This window comes from Astatotilapia calliptera, chromosome 20 (assembly GCF_964374335.1).
Source record: "Astatotilapia calliptera chromosome 20, fAstCal68.1, whole genome shotgun sequence".
Classification (NCBI taxonomy): Eukaryota; Metazoa; Chordata; class Actinopteri; order Cichliformes; family Cichlidae; genus Astatotilapia; species Astatotilapia calliptera.
Genome location: NC_137441.1, coordinates 9,904,488 through 9,928,833, shown reverse-complemented (window position 1 = coordinate 9,928,833; position 24,346 = coordinate 9,904,488). Strand labels below are relative to the sequence as shown.

Here is a 24,346-nt window from a genome sequence, read left to right as displayed (position 1 = left end):
AATGAAGGAGAATCTTCTAATGTGGTTAATGTTGTAAAAAGCTCTACTGTAACCCAAACCACAACTGTTTCTGGGATATAACGAAGTAGTTTGGGGGTACTCAGACTGAAATAAAACTAAAGATATAAAAGTCAAAACCTAAAAGTTAAAGGTCACAAATGAACACAAAAATAAGCGAAGAGAAAACACAGGAGTTACACTCTGTTCCTGAGGCATAATCCTGTACGTGGTCCTTAAGTCCTTACGCAGCTCTGCAATTTTATCCTTATGCAATTATAAGTTGTCTTGTTAAAGGACTATATTTTTGGTATTTGCAAAAAGCTTGAGGGAAACATAAGCTCAGTTCATTTTGATTATATATTCCTGTATCTTCACAAGTTTGCTGAACTGCTGCTTGGTACACAGCAGATAATATACAACGTGTCTTTTTGTGATGACAATAGTTAAAGCCAGAGGTTTGATCTCATTTAATTTGTGCACACAGTTTACAATCTCACAGCACAAGTCATTTATCAACTGCACCATACGTCTTTGTAAATTTATATCCATATAAATGTATGACACAGACCCAACAACCACATTCTGCCGTGATATATTGTTTCTCATATATCAATATAACACTGATGATAAAGAAGAGTAGTACAGCACAGAAGTAACTTGACCTGCTCAAATGCACACACAAGTCCTCCAACAGCCAGAGACACAAGGAATTACAACACAAACAGTCCTTGGAAATGGCTGTGTTCCCAAGGACACCCTCCCCTACCCCCTTAAACTGATTTGAACTACTCAAACAAATGGCAGGATGATTATCTCTGGTGTAAAGTCATTTCTCACTCAGAGGCAATTTTTCCAGATGAAAAGATCTGACTTTCTGACTTGCTTGGAAAAAAATATGTTATTTTGCTGGAGGTTATGTTAAAAAAATATGTAACATAATTCAAACGATCTTATGAGTCAGCTTTGTGTCTTAATCTGTGTGCCAGAAGGAAGTAACAAAAATAAACATATGAATTTCCCTAATCTGTTTTGCGAACCGGTTTCTGGTGCCAAGCAAATACTGGGCAAAATTTAAAAAGCAGATAAGTCTGAGAAGCTTTCCATTCCCCAGGGAACTGTTCCTCTAAAAGACCTTTTATACAGAAAGGCAGATAAGGAAATCCTAATCAGCAGTTCCTAATAAGAAACTAGAACACAAATGGTGGTAAAAAAAAAATATATATATATATATATATATATATATATATATATATATATATATATATATATATATATATATATATATATATATATATATGCTGAAAACTTCAAAAGGTTCAAATCCTTTGTTAAATCAAAAGCTACAGACGAAATAAATCTGTTAAGATGTCTGTGGAATCTGATGCACGAGGAGGCTCTTTCTCTTGAGTCTACACTTTCCCTCATAGCTAGCCCTATTCAGTTGGCAATAAAAGGCCAGGTATAGCAGTTGGTATTGAATAAAGGATGTTCTCTCTACCAATGAGTCCTGATTTTCAGCTTCCTTATCTCTAACAATGTCACTGTGCAGATTTCCTTAGAAACAAGCCCTCTGGGAAATCACAATCAGGCAGATGTGCCTTTTCTACAACAGAAGGTCACTCTAGTGTCCTTTTATGCTCTTTTGTGCTTGACATATTGGACTTACTAGTGTAGTCCATGACACCTAACTTCATACGGTTTTATCTGTGTACAAATATCCTATCAATCAGGAATTTGTTCGCAAAACTTCCGATCATGCAAGAGTTGTTAGGCCTGGGAAAGAAAAGAAAGAAGGAAGGAAGAGAATAGAAAAGCCTTGAGTCAGCCTCCTCCTCCCACTGGCTTAGCTCATCATTTCTGCATGACATCTGTCAATAAACAGGCCCCACATCTTTAAAACCTTTCCTGCCATTTTCATACCTAAACTCCTGTCTTATGCAGTGTGACTGCAGCAAAGCAACTTGCAAGCAAATAAGTGAACTTTAAAATCGCTGGAGGAATAACTAAGTACTGAAAATCTCAACGAATCAGATAAAGCAAAATGGGAAATGTCAAGTCAAAGTTGCCTGGGACTCGTCTCAACCTTCAGCAGCCGGCTGCGTTCTGAGCTTTATGTTTTTATAAGACATCTTCTGCTGGGCCTGGATGGTGGATGACATTTTAGGAATTGGATTGGATTGAGGTGGTTCGAAACAGGGGTGAGGTTGTCACTTTGGTGCTATATTAGGTCAGACAGAAGGAGACACACAGAGAAACAGTCAGGTCTGATCGGCCTTGACAGTTTGCTCTCCCAGTATGTCTGCTTTTCCAGACGACTCGGCTTGACATACATGGATGAGCGTGCACAAGCAAGCTGACACCGAGACCGTTTTCACAATGCAGCGGTGAGCGCATGTGCAAAGGAGACAGTCAGACGATGATGAGGAGCGACATCTCTTGGGAAATCAGTGTACACAAACAGAGGAGTGTTTACAATGACACCTCTTAACTGTTTACAAGCTAACCTCCCCCAAAAAGACAGCAGGGATGAAATAGGCCTAGGATTTAGAAAGCATCATAAAAATAGAATAGGAACTCACATCAAACAATTGGAAATATATAGCACGGTTATTCAGCAGAAAGGAAGAAATGAATAAAACAGTAAAAAGCAGATTTGATCACCGTGGCGGAAAACATCCACAGATGCCCATCAAGTACACTTGTTTACCTGACTTACGGGCTCATTAAGTGCCAAAACTATGCACTACTAACTTTGGCCACCAGAGGGCTAACAATAAGGGAACCAAAAGACAACAAACACACAACAAGGCTCCATCGTTTTGTTAAATATGCATATGAAATACTCATATTGAAATGATAATTTAAGTCTAATATAGTTTGCTTACAAAGTAACTTCAACAAACAGGTCAAAAAATACAGAGCATTAAATTATTATATAAAAATCCTCAAGCTCGAGAATCATACTTCTGCAAGTTGCATATCATGTTTCACATACTGAAAAAAATCATCTTATACATTTCAAGAGGGCAGCTTGAAATCAAATATATACATTTTTCCTATCTTTAATTCATGCTATTTATTGATCTAGACTGTTTTAGATTAAATTGCCCCTTTTTATAAAATGTTTTATTTTATAAAAAACTCAAAATCATCTTGAAACCTTGTTGCAAGTAGTCTCATGTAGGCACTACTTTATGTCTCCTGAACTACATTATAATTTATCGGAGACTGTTTACATCCCCTCACCCAATGACTACCATGAGCCTCCCATCACATGTACATTTGCACACTGATACAGCTCGCAATTGTAGTACAGGATAGAGAAAATAGTAGTTCCTACATGGAACTGCTTACAACAAGGTTTATAGATTTTTTTTTTAGGAACTAGGTCATAAGACATGGCTGCTGAGTTGTTATTGTTGTTGTTTTTTTATTCTGTATTTTGTTCTCTTGGTGCAATATAAGGGAGGGATGGAAAATGCCATTTAGTTTTACTATATTCAGAGAAGACAGACATCTTTATGGCTAATAGCTCTCACACTGAAACAATCTATATGAATAAACGGCACTGCAAGCCGGAGCAAAAATATGTAAATGTAATTTTATCCCTTTCATGTTCATGTTAAATTCAGATTTATAGAGAATGCAGATAAAGCTTTGCCCTATAGCTGATGAATGTGAAAAGCTTATCAATCTAAGAGATGCATTTAAAGACTGTTTTTGCAAGAAACAAAGCTTGTTTAATGGGCAAGAATAAAAGACTTTCCACGTTTCAAGCAAAGACCAGTGCTCTCTAGCTTGATTTTTTTTTTCTTGCTAGTAAAAGTGGCACCTAAGGGTGGTTCAAAAGTGCAGACCTGTCCAGCATGAAGGTCAGGTGAGCTGAAGCATGGATGAGAGAGTGGGATCTGTGGTTTGTTTTAAAGAATGGGCAGCGAGTTATACAACCCACAGCCTGCTACAATAATCCATGCTGCTCCAGGGATAGGAGAGCAGAGTGCACTTTTTACTTGGATGTATGTTCACATGTGCTCAGTCGAGAGAGGAGAGATACTCTTATACAACATCTCAGTATAGCCATTATCCACACTAACCCTTCTCTCCCATTGCGTCCCATCGAGGGAGCTTAGCAAGGCAGGATTATCACCAATTACAAGCCTCCCCCGCAGAGTGTGGAAACTGGGTTTGAGGATCATGAGCTTATTGTGTATGACCCACAATGACCAGATGAAAGATGATCATTTAAGATTTAATCAGCAGCAAGTGTGGAAAGACTTCATCTTAAGACTTAGTGATATTAAATGCATCAGGTCAGCTCTCCTGTCATGAATTACAGAATATTCTACCTAATCATTGGATCTATATTGTAAACAGTATGAATACAACAGAAGGATAATAAAGATAATCCTGTGTATGTATATTAAAATCTGTTTCCCCAATCGGCTGGGGAATCATGCAGTTCTTATCAGCATTATCTAAAGTCAAGTCAATCAGAAACTCACCAGAGTTTTCTTGGCCTTCCGATTCGGAAAGGTGAGCACGGCATTTTGCTGAGTTCTGTTAAAGTTTTGCTGCCAGTTTTTTTTTTACAGTTTACAGTTCAGATTTCCAGCCATGTCCAACATACAGTTGGATGCATGAACTGTCAGTGCTTGTTGATTTCAAAAAAAAGATTGTCAGATGGCACTTTCACAGTTGCTTTATCCAGGCAACGCCAATGTTGCTGATAAAAGATGATCTGCCCCGCTGGGTATAACCAGCGATCTTAATGTAAAGTAGCTTTAAACACTGCACCAAATTTTTCAAGCAGTGCTGAATTATTCCCTGATTTGAAGAAGATTGCCAAAAAACGAGTATGACTGATGAACTTGTATTATCGTATCTTGGCTTTCTAATGCAGGCCCCACATTTTCTATTTGCAGCGTCACCTCATCCAGTCAGTTGCTTCCCCCTCCTTCCCTCCTCTTCACGCCCAGAAGTCTTTTATCTCCAGTGCTGCTTTTGTGTCCTGTTTTAGATCCTCCTCTTCATCTTTATTTTGGTCCGGAGTTTACTCTTCTTCTTTACAAAGAGGTGCAATCATTCTGTCTCAGGCAGCAGCAGCTGATGGCCGGACGACAGCCTGTGCAAACAAGCTCAGCCACTGCTGAGTAATGCAGGCCTGGCTGGTAAAAGATATCCTCCTGCATTTGTATTCCAGAGGGAAGGCAGGATGATACTATGGTGGAGCACTGTTTAATGTGCTGCATTCAGACAGAGGGGGACGAGGGCCAGACACTCATGCCACCACACCTAAAAGCTTTCAGAAATGGTGTCGTGTATCTGCAGTGGCAGGAGGTGTGCATGCTCAGATCCCTGCCTCTCTCCATGTGCCACTCGCAGCAGCACTCCAACCTTGCCAGCACTGCAGAGATGGCAGGGCGGACTGGGTATCTGTTTCCCCGCTGCTGCCCATCTGCTCTAACTTTTACAGGCTCATTCATCTTACTTAACTCTACTCACTGCATTGATTCGCACGTTTAAAAATTACAAAGCTGGTGTGAGTCAATGACATTGATCATCAACAGAAGAAAGCTTTAAGATTTCTAACTTTAATTGGCTGTGTTTGCTTATTGAAACAAAAGGAATGTCATTTATTACAGAAGGAACACGTACCATAAGCTTCTGGCCTTGGAGAATGTCTTGTCCACTCTGAAAAACAAAAACAAACAGCAGCTGTTACAGTCCCAAATAAATATGTTTAATTTAATGTGCTTATGTCGGCATTTCCTAAAAACAAGTACATTTGATATATTTTTTAACTTTATATCAAATAATTATAAATTATAAATGTTTTTAGACTTAATAATTAAGTCTAAAAACAAAGAGGAATATAACACCTAGTAACAGGTACATGTAGTTTCCATTCATTTGCCTTCCTGCAAGTTTACTCAGATTAATTTAAAGTGCACTTAAAAAAAAAGTTCAATGAAGTGAAAGAGGTTGATTATGCATCAAGCTGGGTTACCCTGAAATAACTCCTGCCATCTGTTAAAGCATCATTTCCCAGAATGAAGGAATGATTATTAGTCTGGTGTTTTCTGAGACAAAGTGAATCATGTTTCAGTTTAAGTCGACACTTTCAGGCTCAGTGCACATTGTCACTCCAAAATAAACTATCATCTGTCCTTACATACTCTGGATAAACAGATTTAAGCAGGAGTAATCACTGGAAACAATAACCAGATGACGCAGGGTTGGGAACTCCGGGGATGAGAATGTAGAAACCCGTTTTTGCCAAAAGATGGCACTGTGCGTGCAGCAGAAGGTTAATCCTAACGTGCAATTAATAACAAACTGGGCTTGCTCTGCTCATCAGACAGAAAGATATTCATCATGATAATCAAGGCCATGTGGCAAGATTTAAATCACAAGACACACACAAAAAAGACCAATTACTTCTACTCTGAAAACATCACAAACAAAAAACTACAGCTTTTCTCGGGCTGCAGCGTTTAAGTGTCTAAAAGGTGAATATTTGGTTCTGGTGAGTAAGCTGCAGATATTCCTCTTGTGTGGTTAGAAAAGAGTAAGAAAGAATACCTTTTTTACATAATATGTTATCTTACATGCTTTCCTGAGCAGTGCTAAAGATGATACACCACCTGACAGTGTAAATTAAATACAAATGAGCCAATAATGCGATTGATTTCCCCCTCCTTTCTGACTGTGTCTCTCATGACATAGAAAGGAGACATCCCGAAACCCCAAGCTAGGTCTCTGCCTGCTCTCACTCTGTATCTGCCAATAAGGCCACCATGGTTTAGAACTCTTACTCATCCTTCCGTGGAGATGATTAGTGTGCATGGCACAGCAACACCCGGAGGAGCGAGCATTTCTGGAAAGTGACTCTTGCTCTCTGAAAAACAGAAAAGCACACAGAAAAAGACCATGCCACAGTAGCTACCCTTGTGAAGCTGTAGATGGGCATTTTTAGCATTTTGACCATGTTCGCTCTGATAATGTGTAATGCTTCAGGTTGCCACTTAGCATTTAACACTAACTACAAACTTCAGCTGAAGGTGAGGAGAATATTAGAGCTGTAGCAGATATTGTTGAATAGCATTAGAAATATACACATTTTGACCAGATGGTGGCACTGTAAAGTCAAACTCATTACATGCGCTATATTAGTTAAACTGTTATATTACTAGATAAGTGCATACATATTACTAGTTTTATTCTTCATATTTAGGAAAAAATGAATGGCTCAGTACAGTATCATAACCATTCAGCAGCATATAGACATGTTGCACTAACAGTAAATTTATGACAATCCATCAGTTTGAGATATTTAAGTCTTGTAAAAAGGGAAAAGACTGATTAAACATGTCATACTAAGAGTCATAGGCCAAAAATCACAAGCATAGAGCTCAGAAATCATTCTGGGGAAGGAAGTCCAGTTTCCATTCATATAAAAAGATCTCTTCATTTCATTGATTACCAAAAAATCCCCAATGAGGTAACTTAAGGACCAAGGGTTTAAAAAGAAAAATCTTACTTCTTCTTTTGTTTATGAGAAGTTCTCAAAAACTAAATGAAAGCCTAAAGCTTCCTCCTTCTTAGAAAACTGCCTTACTGAGAGGAAACAAGCCCTGGGGGGGTTTGTTTGTTCATTGCACTGTGGAGTCACGAATCAACAGACTTGTGTTGTTACAGTAGGTTCTCGCCTGATTCCCCTCAGTGCAGAAGATCACTCATCATTTTCAGCCCCAGGCCTTCAAGTGACGGATAATGGCACCCAGATGGAATTTGTGGTGCCGTTTTATCTCAAATCTACCACCAGTGTTGATTTCACCGAGCCTAACAGACACGTGTCTGTAGATAAATCAGCGCTCCATCTTAAATGGAATTCATACTGGTTCTTAGGAGAGAAGAATAGGGCTCATGAGCGTATGTGCTGCATCACTAAGAATAACATTTTCCTCAACCTCATCCTGTGTTGCTCACCCAGGTTCTCAGGTTTCATGGAATTTCCATAAAATGAAATCAACCAGGGTGTGTCGAGATTATTGGAAAAAGGTTCCGAACCAGAGAGTCCAAAACAAATACAGAACATTTGAAAATCAAACTTCACCTTAGCTCGACCACAAAACATGGCACCCAGCAGCTTAGACCTCCTACAGACGAACCGGGACAGAGGAATGACAGACACGTCAAACCAACTGATTATGAAATTAACATGTTTTTGCTGTACTGTGCTGGAAAGAATATGATGGGATAGATTCTGTAGGGATTTTGCTTTACACCAAAGACTCTGAGCTGTTAGGGTTTAGACAGGAAACAAGGAAAACTGAATCTGATCTTCATAAGTCTCCAACTGACTGAACATACTAACATTATTACACTCATAGCAATTCAAAATGCTATTATTTGTTATGCATAAGGTATAACACTATTGAAAATCACATTTCTATTAACTGTACAAGACTGTGTGTAAATAAAATAAAGTAAAGATGTACCGGGCAAGACAACAGTTAGTGGTGAAAAAAATCCCAGCCGTAACAGCAAAACAAAAAATATTCTGTCACCGTTAGAGAGGACAAAAGTGGACTATAATAAATATGGCTGCGCTAATGCATTTTTGTATCATGAGTCATATTTTGCACATTCAAATCTCACTGTGAAAAGACTGTGGATAGCCTTGTTTTGATTTGATTTTCTAAAAAAAAAAAAAGAGAGAGAGATTAACTAGTCAATTTCACAGCCCATCACAGCACAGACAGGAATTAAAGCTCAGGTCAGAGCCAGATACAAGCAAATATATATTTTTAATGTTTCCTGTATGCTTTCAGCTAGGTATCATACACACAAATGGGTTACCATGGAAACAAACATCAAGGAGGGATGAAGGAGTCTCAAGGCGGGTCTCAGAAACCCGAGGTCATCACTATGTCAGCGGCTGTCACACTCAACAATTGGTTAATTCAACTTAATCTGAGTTTAACTACAGCTTGCAATTTCTTCTCATCTCTGGCTAAACTTTTAAACATTTCCTTCACTTCTTTACAAAGAATTAACTTAAGCCAGTGGTGTATGTATGTATAGAAAAGTCAGCAACACTGCTGGTGGCAAGTAGGTCAGCAGACAAGGCTCAGGAGTTAGACTGGAGGAAATCCAGCTTAAAGCAAAGAAGTTTGTTGTTCAGCTACAAATCTGCTGCATTAGCATGTTCTTCCCATTTTAATTCTGTATCTTAAATATGAGATGCACTGTAAATTTAACATAATCAAGATAGGGGTCAAGCACAAACATCCTAACAGTAGTTGTCACCAGCAGAAAAACAACAACAACAACATACTGATAGAAAAGAAACTGGAAAATAGCCCTGGGATTAATGTTCTAAGGGAATGAACGCATAATGATAAAGAATAAGGCCAGTGCTGTTAGTCAGTACCTTCAAACGCACATTTTAAACAAGAGTCATTTGTAGGAACAGATGTTGTTTCAACTAATGCTAAAAAACATGATCCCAGTGATTCCAGCTTACACAGAAATTATTCTAATTCCCTATGGCTGCAGTAAATTCTAATGGAGTCATGGGCAGTGTTACGCCCAGTTCACCCTGCAGGAGTTGGGAATAACTGAAGTCCTTGACAGTATTCGCTTAATATTCTCCAATTAAAACAGAAGTGAAAAGGTCACAAATCTTAACCATCTTAACCTATTATCTGTTGAATAAAGACGACACCTTGCTAACGTGATTGCAGGGTAACATTTGATTAGTTGCAGTAAATACTGAGCATAACCACAGACTGTACTAAATGGTTGATATCCACTGTGATTAATGTGCTGCTGTTTGACAGTTGCACTCTTGATACGTTGAAACCCAAAGTGATTAGTCAGGTGTGAGTATGACTAAGTAACCCAGGACTACTGTTTGCTCATGTGGTAGCAAAAAAAACAACCCAAAACTTGCTTTTTAAAAGAAAGTCTTGCTATTTGGTTCATTGTGATTCTGACAGGGACCATAGTGATGTAGCTGTATTAAATGAATCTTGCAATTGAAACTCATGAGGACAGAGCTTAGCAAGGTTTTATTATCACATAGACTTTTACATAAGCAGATTTCATTTGTATCTAGAAAAATCAGCCTCTTCAGGCCACTGGGAAGAATACATGTTTACAGCACTTCTGCACTAGCTTCACTTTTCAAATGCCCTTTTAGATAAAGTCAGCGAATATAACTAAGGCTATATTCGATTAACATTATTTCAGAGAGGAGATTACACCTGGCTACACAGCCATCTGCAGACATGAGGGGCCTGAAGCAGGGAGAGCAGCTGGAGAGTTACTATTAAAGTGCAGCGACTGGAAGGACTCTAAAGCAACTTAAATAGCGCACTCTATATGAGATTTACCAGTTGGAAGGGTGTCAGCTGAGCAATTGGCTGATTAGGGCTGGTATTGAGGTTAACTGCCATCAGCTGATGTTAACATAAATACTATTCATCCTGAAGGTGTAGCAAATTTCATTTCATTCCTTTGTTGCCAAGATAAAAAATAAAAAGCTGGGGGCTTACCAAAGGCTTCATAAATAACATGAATGTCTTTTCAAAACTTTGGGAAAATCCATCAAAAAGTTTTGGAGAGATTTCAGTCTGTAGCAAAGTGTGTTCCACTTAAGCAAAATGCCCCTATTTATCCACCAAAACTAAAGAAACGTGGATGACTGGATGAATGCAGAATGTGAGCCGATTCACTTTATTCTGAATAAGGTCTTTCTGCCCTTAAAACCTACACAAGGACATACAGTATTCTTATATCCAACTGAAGTGGAAGTATGAAGTGGACTCAAAAATATACTCAGTGAGATGCACAAGGCCTTAAGCAGAAATAACAGCTAGGGTAGTGATGGGAAACACTGTCAAACAATGATGAACGTGACCAGATCTAGACACTGTACTGTATCTCAGCCCCGCGTGGGCTGAATGAGCTCATGTCAATGGGCTCATTCAGCCCACGTTAATCAGCACAAAGTGGCTGAATGTCCCCATTTAGCTACAGTACAGTTAGATACAGTGTATGTGAAAACAGACACATTGGTAGCGAAATATTTAGCACATCTACCACACAAACAAAACACATGACAAGCCTTTTATTTACCAGTCAAGTATAGCAGACTTGTTCAGTTATCTTTAATTTCACATAGTTGTAGTGTGGTGTTCTGTGTTTCTCTCAGTTATATTTTAGTTACATCATGTTGGAGTAGCTGTACTGATTACATAAAGAGCGCATAATTATCTATGCCAAAAATCACAACAATCAGATTTGGTCAACTCTTGTAGCCCTGCATGTACTTCAGATAACCTTTAGGTTCAGATTTAACACGATTAACAGAAAAATTAGATCCTTTCCAGCTGTTTCTTTAATCGACCAGTACATGCCTGATGTTACAGGTTCTTTTTTTAAGCTTATAAAAATTAATTATGTTCCGAGGTGGTTGTCAGGCAACATAATGGTGTCATAATATATGACATATAATCCAAGTTTTAAGGATATGAATCAGATGTCATTTTCTTGAAATGAAAATGGTGCATCAACGGTACACATGGGTCATTTTAGCCCATTTGCAGCTGGTTGTTAGGCAACATAAGGATGTCATAATATCTGATATAGATAAGAACCTTCAGTGGGCTAAGATGCAGCAGCATACCTGTTTGAACTTGGTCTTTTAATAAGTTGAAGTTTGATGGTAACATTGTGAACATTAGTTAATTAACACTGCTTCTGTCAGTCTCTTCCCTCCCACTTGTTCTCCGCAGATGGCTCGTCATTGTGGATGTGAATGAGAATGTCAGAGTAAATATGCAAGGTGATATGAGAACACAGGCACTGAAGAGCCCTCTGGTTGCCTTGCAGCTCCTATTTGTTTTGCCACTGCCCTTTCGGTACTTGAATGGCCTCCTGCTCTCAAGTATCTCTATCTTGCAGTGTAATCATCTTTTTTCATCAAACAAAATCAGCTCCTCTACACTGTCTTCTCATTGTTCACGGTTAAAATTGAAATAACATGCTTTAGACAATTGATCATCAAAAATCAGAGATAAAAGCCGCTGTTTCTTTCTTTTAAGAAGCACAAAGTATGAAAAACAGCTACTTTCATTAAAATAAACCCTTTTTATGTTAAAGCTGAAACAGGAAGAGAAAACAAGATGAGCGGGGAGATCAGCACATGATCAGCCGACACATCTGCATTATTATACTTTACACTGTTTACCTGTTGTTTTTAGAAAAGACATGACTGCTCAACGTTTTCACTCACAGACTAGATCTTCTAAGAACTAAAAACTGACCCCAGATGAGGTGCAGCTGTCTACTTCCCTCTCAGACCACTTCAATAACAATATGCTTGAAGGTTATGGTAGATTCTTTGATGATGCCAGCTCTAGCTTCATCTGCTGAACCAGAACTGATTGCTAATCATGCTGTTATTGTGAAGTATTTTATCTCACACTGTGAAACAACATTTTTTCCAAAGGGTATGTGGGCTTGTTTAATTGAAGAAATGGCAGTTTCAAATCAGCTGACCAGAGAATATGTACTGCAACTGAGGCCTGCTCAGATTACAAAACAGTGCCTGTCTTTCCATTCAGCTGTTTTTGAACAGGATTGAGAAGTATTCTTCCAGTCTTTCAATGGGACACTTCCACATACAGCATCATTGTTTAGGCTGCCTAAAGCTGTCAATGGGTTTATTGGGAGAGCATTCAGTTCATTTAACAAGTCACGGCTCTGTGTTTATCTCTGTGAGATACACACAGAAACATATGTATATGTAACATATAACATATGTCCTGTGTGTAACAGTACTAAGGAATACTTCCAAAAACTCACATTAAAGGTCACATTAAAGCATATGAAAGTCTGGTAATTTCTGTATTCAGTAAAAGAAATTTAGAGAAAGAAAGTGGGTTCCATAACCTACCGAAGGTAAATAATCACACCTAAATTAAGTGGCCCCGCCATTTTCTTTCTAAAATTATGAGCATGCTGTGTCAAAGAAAGAATAATCTGCTGAAAACTGAGGGATCATGTTCACCTAAGTGAATGTCGACGGGATGCAGGGATGAGAGTGTCTTACATATTACTCCCTAATGTTAGCAATCACCCTGACCTATTGAAATGCCAGTGCATTCAAAGACAACGCTAACCAGAAAAAGCACACGCTTCGCTTTATACCAAGAGCAGGTCTACATTTCTCACTGCCTTCAATCCATGCTCCACTCTATGAGTGTGACAAACTGGGGAAAACGAGTGCAAACATATCAGCCTACTTGTTAAGAACCAGAACTCCTTACAGCAAAAGGTTAGTGTAAACGGTTTGACTTTGTAATGTTTTATTTTGTACACATGTAGAATGATATATAGACACATTTCACATCTTTATAGGTTTATCTGACCAGCTGTGCGCTCCCTCAAAAACTAACTACACTAGCTATTAACTGAAAATAACAAGAGATGCACCAATTAGGGAACAGTTAGATGTCCTCTAATGGAGTGGGCAGGGCTGCAATTATGCTTTAACACTTAATGAAATATATAGACTAGAATTTGCGAATTTACTCCTATATGAGGTTTTGTTATATTACATTAGGTCTCTCTTTTGAAAATGAAAAACAGAGAGTGAAAAGACTTAGAATAAGGCATAATCTTCACTTCTGTGCTGCTTTTCTACCCCATTACCTTCTCACTGGGATGTGTCAAATCTTAATGTGCTCATTACTGAACACACTAGTGATACTTGACAGTTGGTAAGAACAGCTCTAAACAGCAGCAGTAGCAGACCGTGATGCATAAACGCAAAAACAGACCTAAAAAACAAAAAACATGAGATTTCTGTTTTATGAGGAGTGTTTTCTAACATTAAAATTAAAATTTGTGTGAAAATTTAAACGAAACTAACTTGTTGGTTTGACAAATACACTGCAAATCGGGCTAACCTCCCCACATCATATCATGTAGCTGAAATTGAAGAAAAAAAACAAAACTACAGCTAGTTTAAATATTTACAACTGGTAATATGATATGGGTGTGTGGATCAACACGTTTGACCCTTCCACTAGTAACAGCTCACTTAGAGGAAAATCACAGATTGCAACTCACTGAACATTCAAATTCAGCAAAAAGCAGTGCTAAGCTACAAAGTATAGGACACCTGGAGACTGCAGTCCTTGGGGCTCCTGGAGGCCGAGATAAGGCCCTGAAAACATACCTCCTCTGAATGGCCAACAGCCAAACATGCTGATGTTGTCATTGCAGCCACTCGCTAAAATTGATACATTGCTCAGCCTAGCAGCAACTGTCCCAGCTAGTTTTCTACTTTCTTGAAGATACTCAAAACACACACAAAAAACACACATGCACACACACACAACGCTTTCACTGTCAGGCATCCAGTTGCACTGGGGCACCTGCTCTTTGACCATTAAAAACATTCTAGGCTGACTCTAATGCCCAGTGTCCTGTAAAAGCTCAAGTGGGCCAAATAAATACACTGCGGACATAAGTGCCCAGTGACAAACACTCAAGTGTACTGCACATATTTCTTTCCTCATAGACAAACAATAAAATATCACATCAAAGGCGAACATGACAATAAATCAGTCTCATACAGAAAAAAACATAGTGCACAATTACAACAGCATGGATTCACAGGAATAGATAGAATTAGTAACTTGAATCTTAACATATTGATTTTGTCACCTTATAGCTTTTGTCACCTGATTTTACCTCGCCATTACTGTGAACAGTTACCCTAATACCTTAACAAATGACCACGAAACAACAACAGCATTAGTATCGGATGGAATAGAAAGATATCAAACTAATAAGCAGGACATTTATGACAAAAGCTGTTTTTTGTTTGCTTTTTTTAAATGACAGGATTCCAGAGCACCAGCAGCACAGACGTGCAAGCACCAATACAGACACAGAATGTGCAGAGTCATCAAAGCAGGTGCTAGAAACAGACACACAAGCACACATACATTCACACTTGATATCCATCTCTGTGAAGATGAATGAGTGATCTAGGAATCAATAGGATTTTCATTCTTACCCCCCATAGGCTCCAAAAGTGAAACTCCTCTTTCTATGCGGCATGCTGGCTAATGGATAGCTGTGAGTCAGTCTACTCAGTGCTGAATGGAGCCAGCACTTGTGTCACTTACGCTGACTGAGCATATGTGTGCGTGTGCATGTCAATGTGTGTGTTTGTATTCTTTGCCTGCCGTCTGAGTTCCACTCCCACAGCTGATGTGCCCTGCCTCTTCCTTGCTCACTCGCACTCCTCCTTCGCAAGCAGGGTAGAAACGGCAAGAGGATGCGGGAGGACGAGTGGGAGGGGGCTAGAGGGAGGGCTGCTGACCATGCCAGTCACCTCTGGGAACCAGGGGAAGAGACGCAGTTTTGCTGACTTACTGTCTGTATCTGTATTCCTTCTCTTTAGCATCAAGAACATAGACAAGACACTTCATGTCTATTTTTAATTAAATTTTGTGTAGTTATAAGCACACAGCTCTGACAGCAGTGAGTCCACACGTAAACCTGGGAATAATACTGTATATGATGTCAGCAAGGCAGAGGTGCTCTTGGCATTGTGAAACAAGTCAAGCAACAGTTGTTCTCCCACCTCTTATGTCACTGGAAAAAGAGCTGGTCAAGCAAGTACATCGAAAGATAATTCATCATTTTTCACAGATGTCCTATTCTAAGAGTCTTGTCACACCTGCGTGAAAACTCTAAACAGGTTTCTTATCTGTTACTTCATCTCATCTCTTGCACACCCATCACCTGCGGTATGCACGCAAAATGAGGGTTAATGAAACACACAGTTCTCCTGCTTTACTATTAAGTGAGTCAATCAAATGACGTGAAAGGCTGGACACAAAAGGAGACTGTCTGTAGACTCTCCTTTGGCAGGCTGCTGCATCTGATAAACTGGCAGGAGTGACAACAATGCTGTCATGGATTACTGAATAAAGAAGGATTGCAGTCACAAGAGTCACCCAGCTATCTGACATAGATTCACTTCCAAAGCATTTGTATTATGCCTGATGAGCACAACAGATGTTTTCATGATTTCTGTTAGGCGGGACATATGTAGCTGTGTTTATGGGAAAAGCAGTGTTTTTAGCTGGCAACAGCTGATTTGAAATGAAACGGTGTAAAATGGAAACTAAGTCAAATCTACCAAACCAGACTTTAATCTCCCAAAGGACCAATGATGTCTTCATTACATTAACTGCAATGCACTCCCAGTAACTGACCAGAGAAGCACGTAATGAATCAACGGGTGCACTAAACAAGCGCAATGAAGCTGTTAGACAATTGCATCATCTCTCCAAAATTACATCACCACTTTCCTCTGCAACAGCAATCACCTAAAAAACAATGTACCGCAGTCCTTGGCTGACTTTGTTGGTAGTAGGCTTCACCTTGTCTCTTGGCCATGTGCGAGACAATCTAACTTTATCTTACTGAATAGATCTTTGGCTGATAAAGACTTGATTGAATAATATTGATTGTTGCTGTAATTGATTTTTTTGACAGTCAGACACAGAGTCTCACTCACGGTAAACCCTCTGGGTCTCTAAGGTGGTTGGTCTCTGAAAAATCTCCAAAACAGCTGGACGGCAGTTTGCACAATTAAGGCTACTTAAACCTGGTTGATCCCGACACTTCATCTCTAGTGCCACCTTGAGGCTGATATTAATTGTTTTGTGTGGCTACAATCATGCCAGGGTTTCCTCCAGAAAACCAGAAAACCATAACACCAACAATTTATCGTTGCGCTGATTTGCTCTAGTGATATCAACTATAGCTAACTGTGAAGTGCAGACAAAACATCAAAGCTCTGTTGGTGTAAGTGCATCTCTGGACACTGAGTGGGTGACCAGAGAGCAAAAAGCTGCTTATTAACACATTTTGAGTGCTTTCCAATAGCCCCACACAACAAGGTATTCAGCTTCAGAGTGGCACTATGACTGATACGTAATCTTGCTTATCTTAAAGTGAAGTGATATGCATTTCTTTTCTCTCTCTTTTTTTAACTGTATTTATCAGGAAATGAAACTCTGGAAATGAATGATATCGTTTTTTGTGGCTCTTGGCTCAAAATAAGGCACGATTAACCTTGTTAACCTCATATTATTGTAGAGTGTTTACCTTACAGGCAACTGTTGTTATGATTTGATTCTGTGTAAGTAAAACTGAATTGAATTGAATAATATGTTTTTCAAAGACATGGGATAACACAGAGCGATAGACAACCTTCCGCACTGACATTCACACCTATGGGCTATTTAGAATCACCAGTTAACCTAATCCCACTAACTGCATCTCTTTGGACCACAGGGGGAAGAGAGGGAAACCATAGAGAACCCTCGCAGACACCGGGCGAAGATGCGAACTCCACCCGTAAGAAGTGGTTTGGAAAAAGTTCCACAGTAAGGTCCTCTGAGTGAGCCCACAGTGTTAACCACCAAGACACTGTGTGGCCATTCTTCAGCTGTTACCTACAGAAGGGAGCGTTTTTGCTCCTAATGTGTTGGAATCTTATTTAACGTGGCTGAAATAAGTGCATGGCTATCAGATAAGCAGGTAAAAAAAAAATTTAAGCTTAACTTATGCTTCTTTATATGTTTTTATATATTATTTTGTTTCATGGCAACATTAGGCCAACAACAGAAACACTGCTGCCTTTAACCAGCCCAGTGACACACACTCACACATACACACCCACCTCAGCTTTTGTCAGGTTAAAACTTGTGTTTTGTGTAATGCTCACCCAAAGGATAATATGACATTACCTGCCAAACAGCAAAGTCTTGGAACATCATTGATCACAGAACAAGGAAACTGCTCTGTGATCAATTAACAGATCATGGACAGATGTTAAAAAGGCAAATCTGTTACAGTAGCTGATAAAACAATAAAGCCCATTTTAAAATGTAATAAAGTAAAACAAACCCAAACAAAAATAAGAAAAATACAGTAAAAATCTGCAAATACAGAACATGAGAGCAGCACAATATTGCATCAATGAGTAGTGAGCTAAAGGACTGATGAATGTGTTTTACATCCTGAAAATCTTTATATCACGTGAAACATAAACATCTACAATCAAATCATTAGTTCAATTACAAACAAACATCTTTATAATAGTACCGCCACAGCCCAAGTCTATTTAAGTACCACTCTATTGATTTAGCCTGTCAGTCTTGTTGCTACCTTCAGTCTCCTGCCCTGACAATTCAATTAAGTACAGCAGCTGTGGTGTGTGTGATGCATTTGAATGAATGCAGCCCAGACAGAAGCCTTTAATCACATCACCTCAGGAACAAGGCCCAGAGCTCTGAGAAGCACTGGCTCCTCTTTTGTCTTAAAGGAAGTGGAGGGGCAGGAAGACAGGCAGGAAAACTCTTGGGAGAACAGAAAAAAAACAAGGAGATCCTTTCCCGATAGCTTTGTCGTCGCACTTAGAGAAACTACAGACACAGCACCGTCAGCAAAAACAGCTTGCAAAGGACCCTTGGTGTCCCAAAGATGTAGATTTTCTCATTTAGGGCTGAAAAATCTAAATATCCATTATTACCTTGTTCAAATCAGAGTCCTTGTTATTTTAATAAATGACAATGATGAATGTTACTAGTACTGCAGGTGAAAATGTAGGTTGCATGCTCCCTCTTGCAGTCATTCAGCCCCATAATCTCAATAATTTATTTTCAGTCTGGGCGGTTGAAAGGGTTGCAGCAGTAGGGCAGATGTTGATGTCAAGTTGGTGTGTGGTATAAGAGGGGGTGAGGAGTGGACAGAACAGAGGTAAAGATCGCTCATTCATTTTTATGTGTTTTATGTGTCAGGAAATTTGCTCCCGAATAAATGCTGAGCCCGTCTGAAGAGAAGCAGATGCTGATTAAACAAGCAACACATGCAAAGGCTTTTGTTCAGTGGGTCATCATTTTTTATTTGATTTCCTTTAATGTATGGGTTTGTTTAAAGCCGAATAAACATTACTAATCTAATCTATTACATACTAGCATGTGGTTTAAGGCGAAGCATATCACTGCTGGCTCAACAAAAATTTTGTTCAAATAAAAAACAAGAAAGCAAACTGTTTATTTGAATGACCTTTTATGGAATTGAAATGTCTCACAATCTACAAGGCATACTTACTTTTAAATTATCTTTTTTTTAATTGATTCAAGGTTGATAAAATTATTAATGTTTTGGGTGAGAAGGACTAACCAGTAGATGCTAAAGAGCAAACAGCCCCTGAAAGAACGAGGTTAATCATTCCACAATATTTATACTTCACTGGGATGAACAAACTGCCTATGGCGGCTGTATACATTGTAAATATTTTTCCGTTACTTGGCTTTACAAAGAGCACACATATACGTGGATCTCTGGAGAGGGTGAGTTTGAGGAGGAAATGGGGTACCATACAAATATTTGAAGGAAGTGAATATTTAAAGGGCAGCTTTTGCGCCTTGAGGCGACTTTTGTTGTGATTTGGCGCTATATAAATAAAATTGAATTGAATTGAAATTTCTTTGAAGAATAAGAGGTGCTTTATATCTGAGTGTTTCATTTTTACTACAGTTTATTTGCTTCACTTAATGAGTCTAAGAGTGCACGGCTCTCAAGTCGCACTGGCCAGAAGACAGAAGAAGGTTTATGACTGCAATTCACTTTGTCATAATTTCAAGAAACTTTAAGTAGTATTTAATATTATGTTTCACTTTTAATTCAGCTCTCCATCTCACTTCTTCTTCACTTTCTAAAGATCAGTTTCACATCCTGTGTTCAATATCTGGACATACTTGGCCTCCTCTAGCACGCATTCAAAAATAACAAGAAGTTACAGTAATGATTGCAGACCGTCTGACTGGAAGGAATAGAGCGAGCCCACTGACCCATCCTCCTCCCACTGAGGTCACGTGCCCCTCGGGCCTCTGGGAGCGGCTGCAAACAGCCTCACGCGCACACTGTGGCCTTTCATAGCCTTGCTGTTTGGGGGCCAGGATATTATGGTGGAAGGGGCTAAAGAAAAGAGGTGCTGTTGTAGTGTGCTTAAAGTGAATGGGCCCCATATGTTCCACCCTTTATGTGCAGCTCTTTGGTCTGGTTCCACTTCTATTAATTTCATTAGCAGGAGACTGACCATTATCTTTGGTAACAGGAGTCATTATGCGACTTTATCCCACGAAATGGTATTATCTCAAATTTTAAAAGGGATTACCAATAGCTAATATCATGAGATCAATAAATCATGGCAATGTGTCTTCTTTAGACAATTATAATCTTATAGAGGAAGAGCACAACAGCCCCAGGGACATGTTGCTCATTGATCTTTTTTTTTATTATTATTTTTGCCGAGAAAGATTTATTTCACTTAAATTGGTACATATTCAGGGCCGTGCTATCTCTCCACTGTGTCTGGGGCAGCTCTGTGATGGATGGTTCCTTGCGACTGAGAAGGACTTTGCCTTCATGCCAGGTGATCAATACATGACTCGCCACAGCAGAGATAGACTCGGCCCAGCTCCAGTCGGCTTTAAATCCCACAGTCGGTAGATAAATGTCAAAAAGCTAAAGGGTAATTTTTAATCCTGTTTCTCTCACGCTGGGAGTAAATTTGATGCCTCACATTTCCACCGGAAACTATTGCGAAATTGACCAGTGTAATATTAGCTGTTTGTATTCTGATAAGGTGGCAATGAAAGGCTCAATAAAAAAGTTGGATAAGACACAGAGTACCTCTACACTGGGGTGACTTCAAGTGTCTACATGAGCATATATTCATTTCTAAGTGGTGCTTAAGAGAAAGCAAAGTCACAGTGCCCTCTGCTGGAAACCAGAAAGGTTCACATTAATATGAGATATGACGCACAATAAATCAAGTATTTATTGGAATACATATTCAAATCAAAAGTTTTCATCCAAAAAGACAAATTTGAATTTATTTTAACAGAAAATGTCTGATTTTAATCAGTTATTACTAAGTAATTTTCTCATAAAACATTTTTGATAAATGGAAGTTTTATTCATAAACTTTTCTATGAAAAAAAGCAAAATAAAGGGTTTGATGCCACCATTTGGCTGCAGCCTTTCTGTGTGGAGGTTGCATGTTCTCCTTGGGTCTGCATGGGTTAAAATTCTGTCACAGACTTTAAGCTGTTGTGATAGCTGGCACGTAGCGTGCATTAATGTCATCAAACCTACCTATTTTAATCATTGAACCTTTCTCCTTCTCTGCATGATTTTGTTGCAATTTTTAGGTCAAACAAATTTGAGGCATTCTTAGCGATAAGGGGAAGACTGCAAAATCGTGTGCAATCTGTAAAAAAGACACTTCAAGTAACTGCACTAATGGGTCTTGAGAGAAATTTCCCTGATTAAGGACTTGCATACAAAGATCCATCAGAGTTTTTTGGGTTAAATGTGAATAAAGACATCTTAATTGTTATTTAAAAAGAGATTGCCTTGGAGATTTTTTTAAAATAATAATTATTTTTAAGTCTATTTAAGGCCCTTCCAAAGAATACTTCAAATAATTTGAATCTAGGTAGTTGACCCACTTGAAAATTTTCATCTGTTCTCTAATACACCAGATAGTCAAAATCAAACCAAATCAGATCCTCGGGTTTAGCGTCTATTTTTGTTAAGAGCTCAATAAAAGCCTAAAGGAACTGGGTGGAGGGTCAGAGCTTCTGCAGTGAAACAGCAGGTGTCTCCAAAAATAGAGGTGAACTTCTGCATGTGTCACCTAGAAAACCTTACACTGTGGTGTCACAGAGGGCAGATGTGTTGATGAGTCAGGAAATGTGCTCCCCAGATACAATCTGGTGTGTGGAGTCTTCATAGCAGCTCGCTGGTGCAGAAACAATATTACACGATCAAAGCGAGGAACAGTACATCATTATTTATGCTGGCTTCATGCTTCAGTGAGAATTACCGTTTCATGCAGACATATCAACATTCATAATTTCTAAAGAAGGATACCAGTTTGTTACAGATAATGAGTGAGATACAGAATAAATTATAGAATTGAATGCCTTAACTTATAATATCGAAGCCCTTGTGATGGTAGAGTTGTTAGCATTTAACTGTTTTGTACCCGATAAAAGACTTACTGTTAGTCGCACATGTTAAATTCCAGCACAAAGATAATCGGGTTACACGGTTTCATCATCCACAGTAAATGCAGTTACATTATTTACTGAAGCTAATCAGAGCTAGCAGGATGAATCAATAGATATCATATGTACCCTGCACTGCAGCAATACTGGAATACAGTGTGCCTGCTTTTTACTGCATTCTGCACCATTTAAAATGCATCAATTCTATAAAATTCTGCAGTAATTCATTTTATCTCAATGACTTTACAGATGACATATGGCACATGATTAAAGACCTTTATTTAAAGGTTTAGCTTCTTGTTGTTGGACTGGATCTGTGCAGTAGCGAGGTTAGGCACTTTGAAAATAACCTGTCAGAACTCGTTCTTTACAAGATTACTATTTCTCTAGTCACCTTCATCACGCAGGGGAAGGACAATAAGGATTTTCCCAAAAGACTTTAAAAAGAAAAGAAGGCCTAAGCCACTGAGCCACAGACTCAAAGTGATGACGGACGCTCCTCTGAATGTTAATGAGGCTGACTTCAAAGAGTGTGACTGTTCAGAACAGCACAGAGTAAACTAATTCAAGTAAAACTCTGTGATTATGGCCATGCACTTTGGCAGGTAATGAAACTGCTGAATTAGAAACAGTGCAAAGGCAACTTGTGATGAAAATCAAGAATAAATATAGATGCAGGGCAACAGTGACTCATTTAAATCCCTTCAAAGAGAGACTATACTTTCAGTCTAATAAGCTGTTTGCACTGGTCCAACTGACATCTTCCTCTGAGTGGAGAATGCACATAAATACAGTCTGCAGATGAATAATTCAGAAGGCAGGGAAATTATCCATCCAGTCTCTTTAAAAAAAAAAGAAAGGCTTTTATGCATCAGCATGAAGATTTAAATATTCTTTGGTTGTGGTTGCAACAGCACTAGGACAGGTTTATAATTAGGATATCTGATTTCAAAGCACAACACAGTGACTTTTAATGAAGAAAGGTGGAAAATCTATGAAAAAAAAAAAACCCAACATTCAGAATGCCTTTTCTGCTTTTTCATCACATTAACTATCCCTCCCCCATGTTCTCAGAATGAAACAGCACGCCCTCTAATGCATCTTCTCATCCCCTCAGAAATGTTAACGACAAAAGGCTTGTATTTCATACATCACGGGCGGGGCTGTGATTTACAAAAGGGTTCGATAATATACTGGACATCAAACATTAAAAGGGCAAGAGCACAGGAGAGAGAAAAAATGTGCTGTCACAGAGAGCAACTTCACAGAGCTGCATGTGTATATGTCTGACACGGTGCCAACGGGGCTTCTTACATGTATGATGAAAGAATGTCTCAGGAGCAGCCAGTGGCCTCACATGAACCAGCATATAAATAATACACATATAATCTAGCAAAACCTGTGTGGAAACTGACTGAAGGAACAATAAAGAAGAAAAAAGCCAATGACTTTAAGTTTATAAGGTTACTATGAGTCAGACATTTAGCAAGTCTGAATATAGGGACAGATAAAAAGAGCTCTGTTGACACAGTAATGGATCAGACAGATAATTATAGACCGACAAGTACAGTTTCAATTAAACTTTCAAAACAGTCACTTACAAAACAGATACGTAATAAAGAGGCATAAAAAGAGACACGTTCTCATGCTTTACAGCCTCGCTGTAGCCTTTTATGATCAGTAAAGCTGAGATAACGCTTTACAAAACACAGCAGTCAAGGTGAGAATAGATAAGCATGAATATAATCTGTTTTATGTCACTGAAATGGAAGTTGTTTTTATTTTTGGCAATGTTCCATAGATGGAGAAAGCGTAAGTGATGTCCCTTCATTTTCACTAAAATGAAATAAAATGTACACTTTGTCAAAAACATTTTTTGCAATAGTGACACAAGAAGAGACCCAGAATGACTTGTGTCCCCCCAATTTCTTTGATTATAACTAAAGATGTCACAGTGGTACATGCAGTTATTAAAAAATGCATTATCAGTGATAAGAAAATGGGGGGGAAAAGATATTAATTAAATGTTCCACTTAAGACAAAATAGCTACAAAACAATTTGTTCCAACTGTGATTTAACCTCACAGACTCTCTGCTTGCAATGCAAGATTTGATTAAAGATTACACAACAGTGATTTCAAACTTCCCCACCCCGGGAC

The 24,346-nt window shown here is 38.8% G+C and overlaps 1 protein-coding gene across 14 annotated transcripts in view; it reads right to left on the bottom strand.

Moving 5' to 3' along the window:
• The window catches only part of LOC145422829 (rap1 GTPase-activating protein 1-like), a 52,717-nt gene that overhangs the window by 26,321 nt on the left and 2,050 nt on the right, over positions 1-24,346 (bottom strand). For 11 of the 14 annotated variants that reach the window (XM_080294659.1, XM_080294660.1, XM_080294661.1 and 8 more), the window contains exons 1-2: positions 15,101-15,325; positions 5,656-5,691 (exon numbers count right to left, since the gene is read on the bottom strand). In XM_080294659.1, coding sequence (XP_080150785.1) covers positions 5,656-5,691; positions 15,101-15,144 — 80 coding nt within the window. In that variant the 5' untranslated portion in view covers positions 15,145-15,325. Of the gene's footprint in view, positions 1-4,502; positions 4,653-5,655; positions 5,692-15,100; positions 15,326-24,346 lie in introns of those variants that run through there. The other 3 variants (XM_080294680.1, XM_080294663.1, XM_080294664.1) reach the window with 3 other exon arrangements.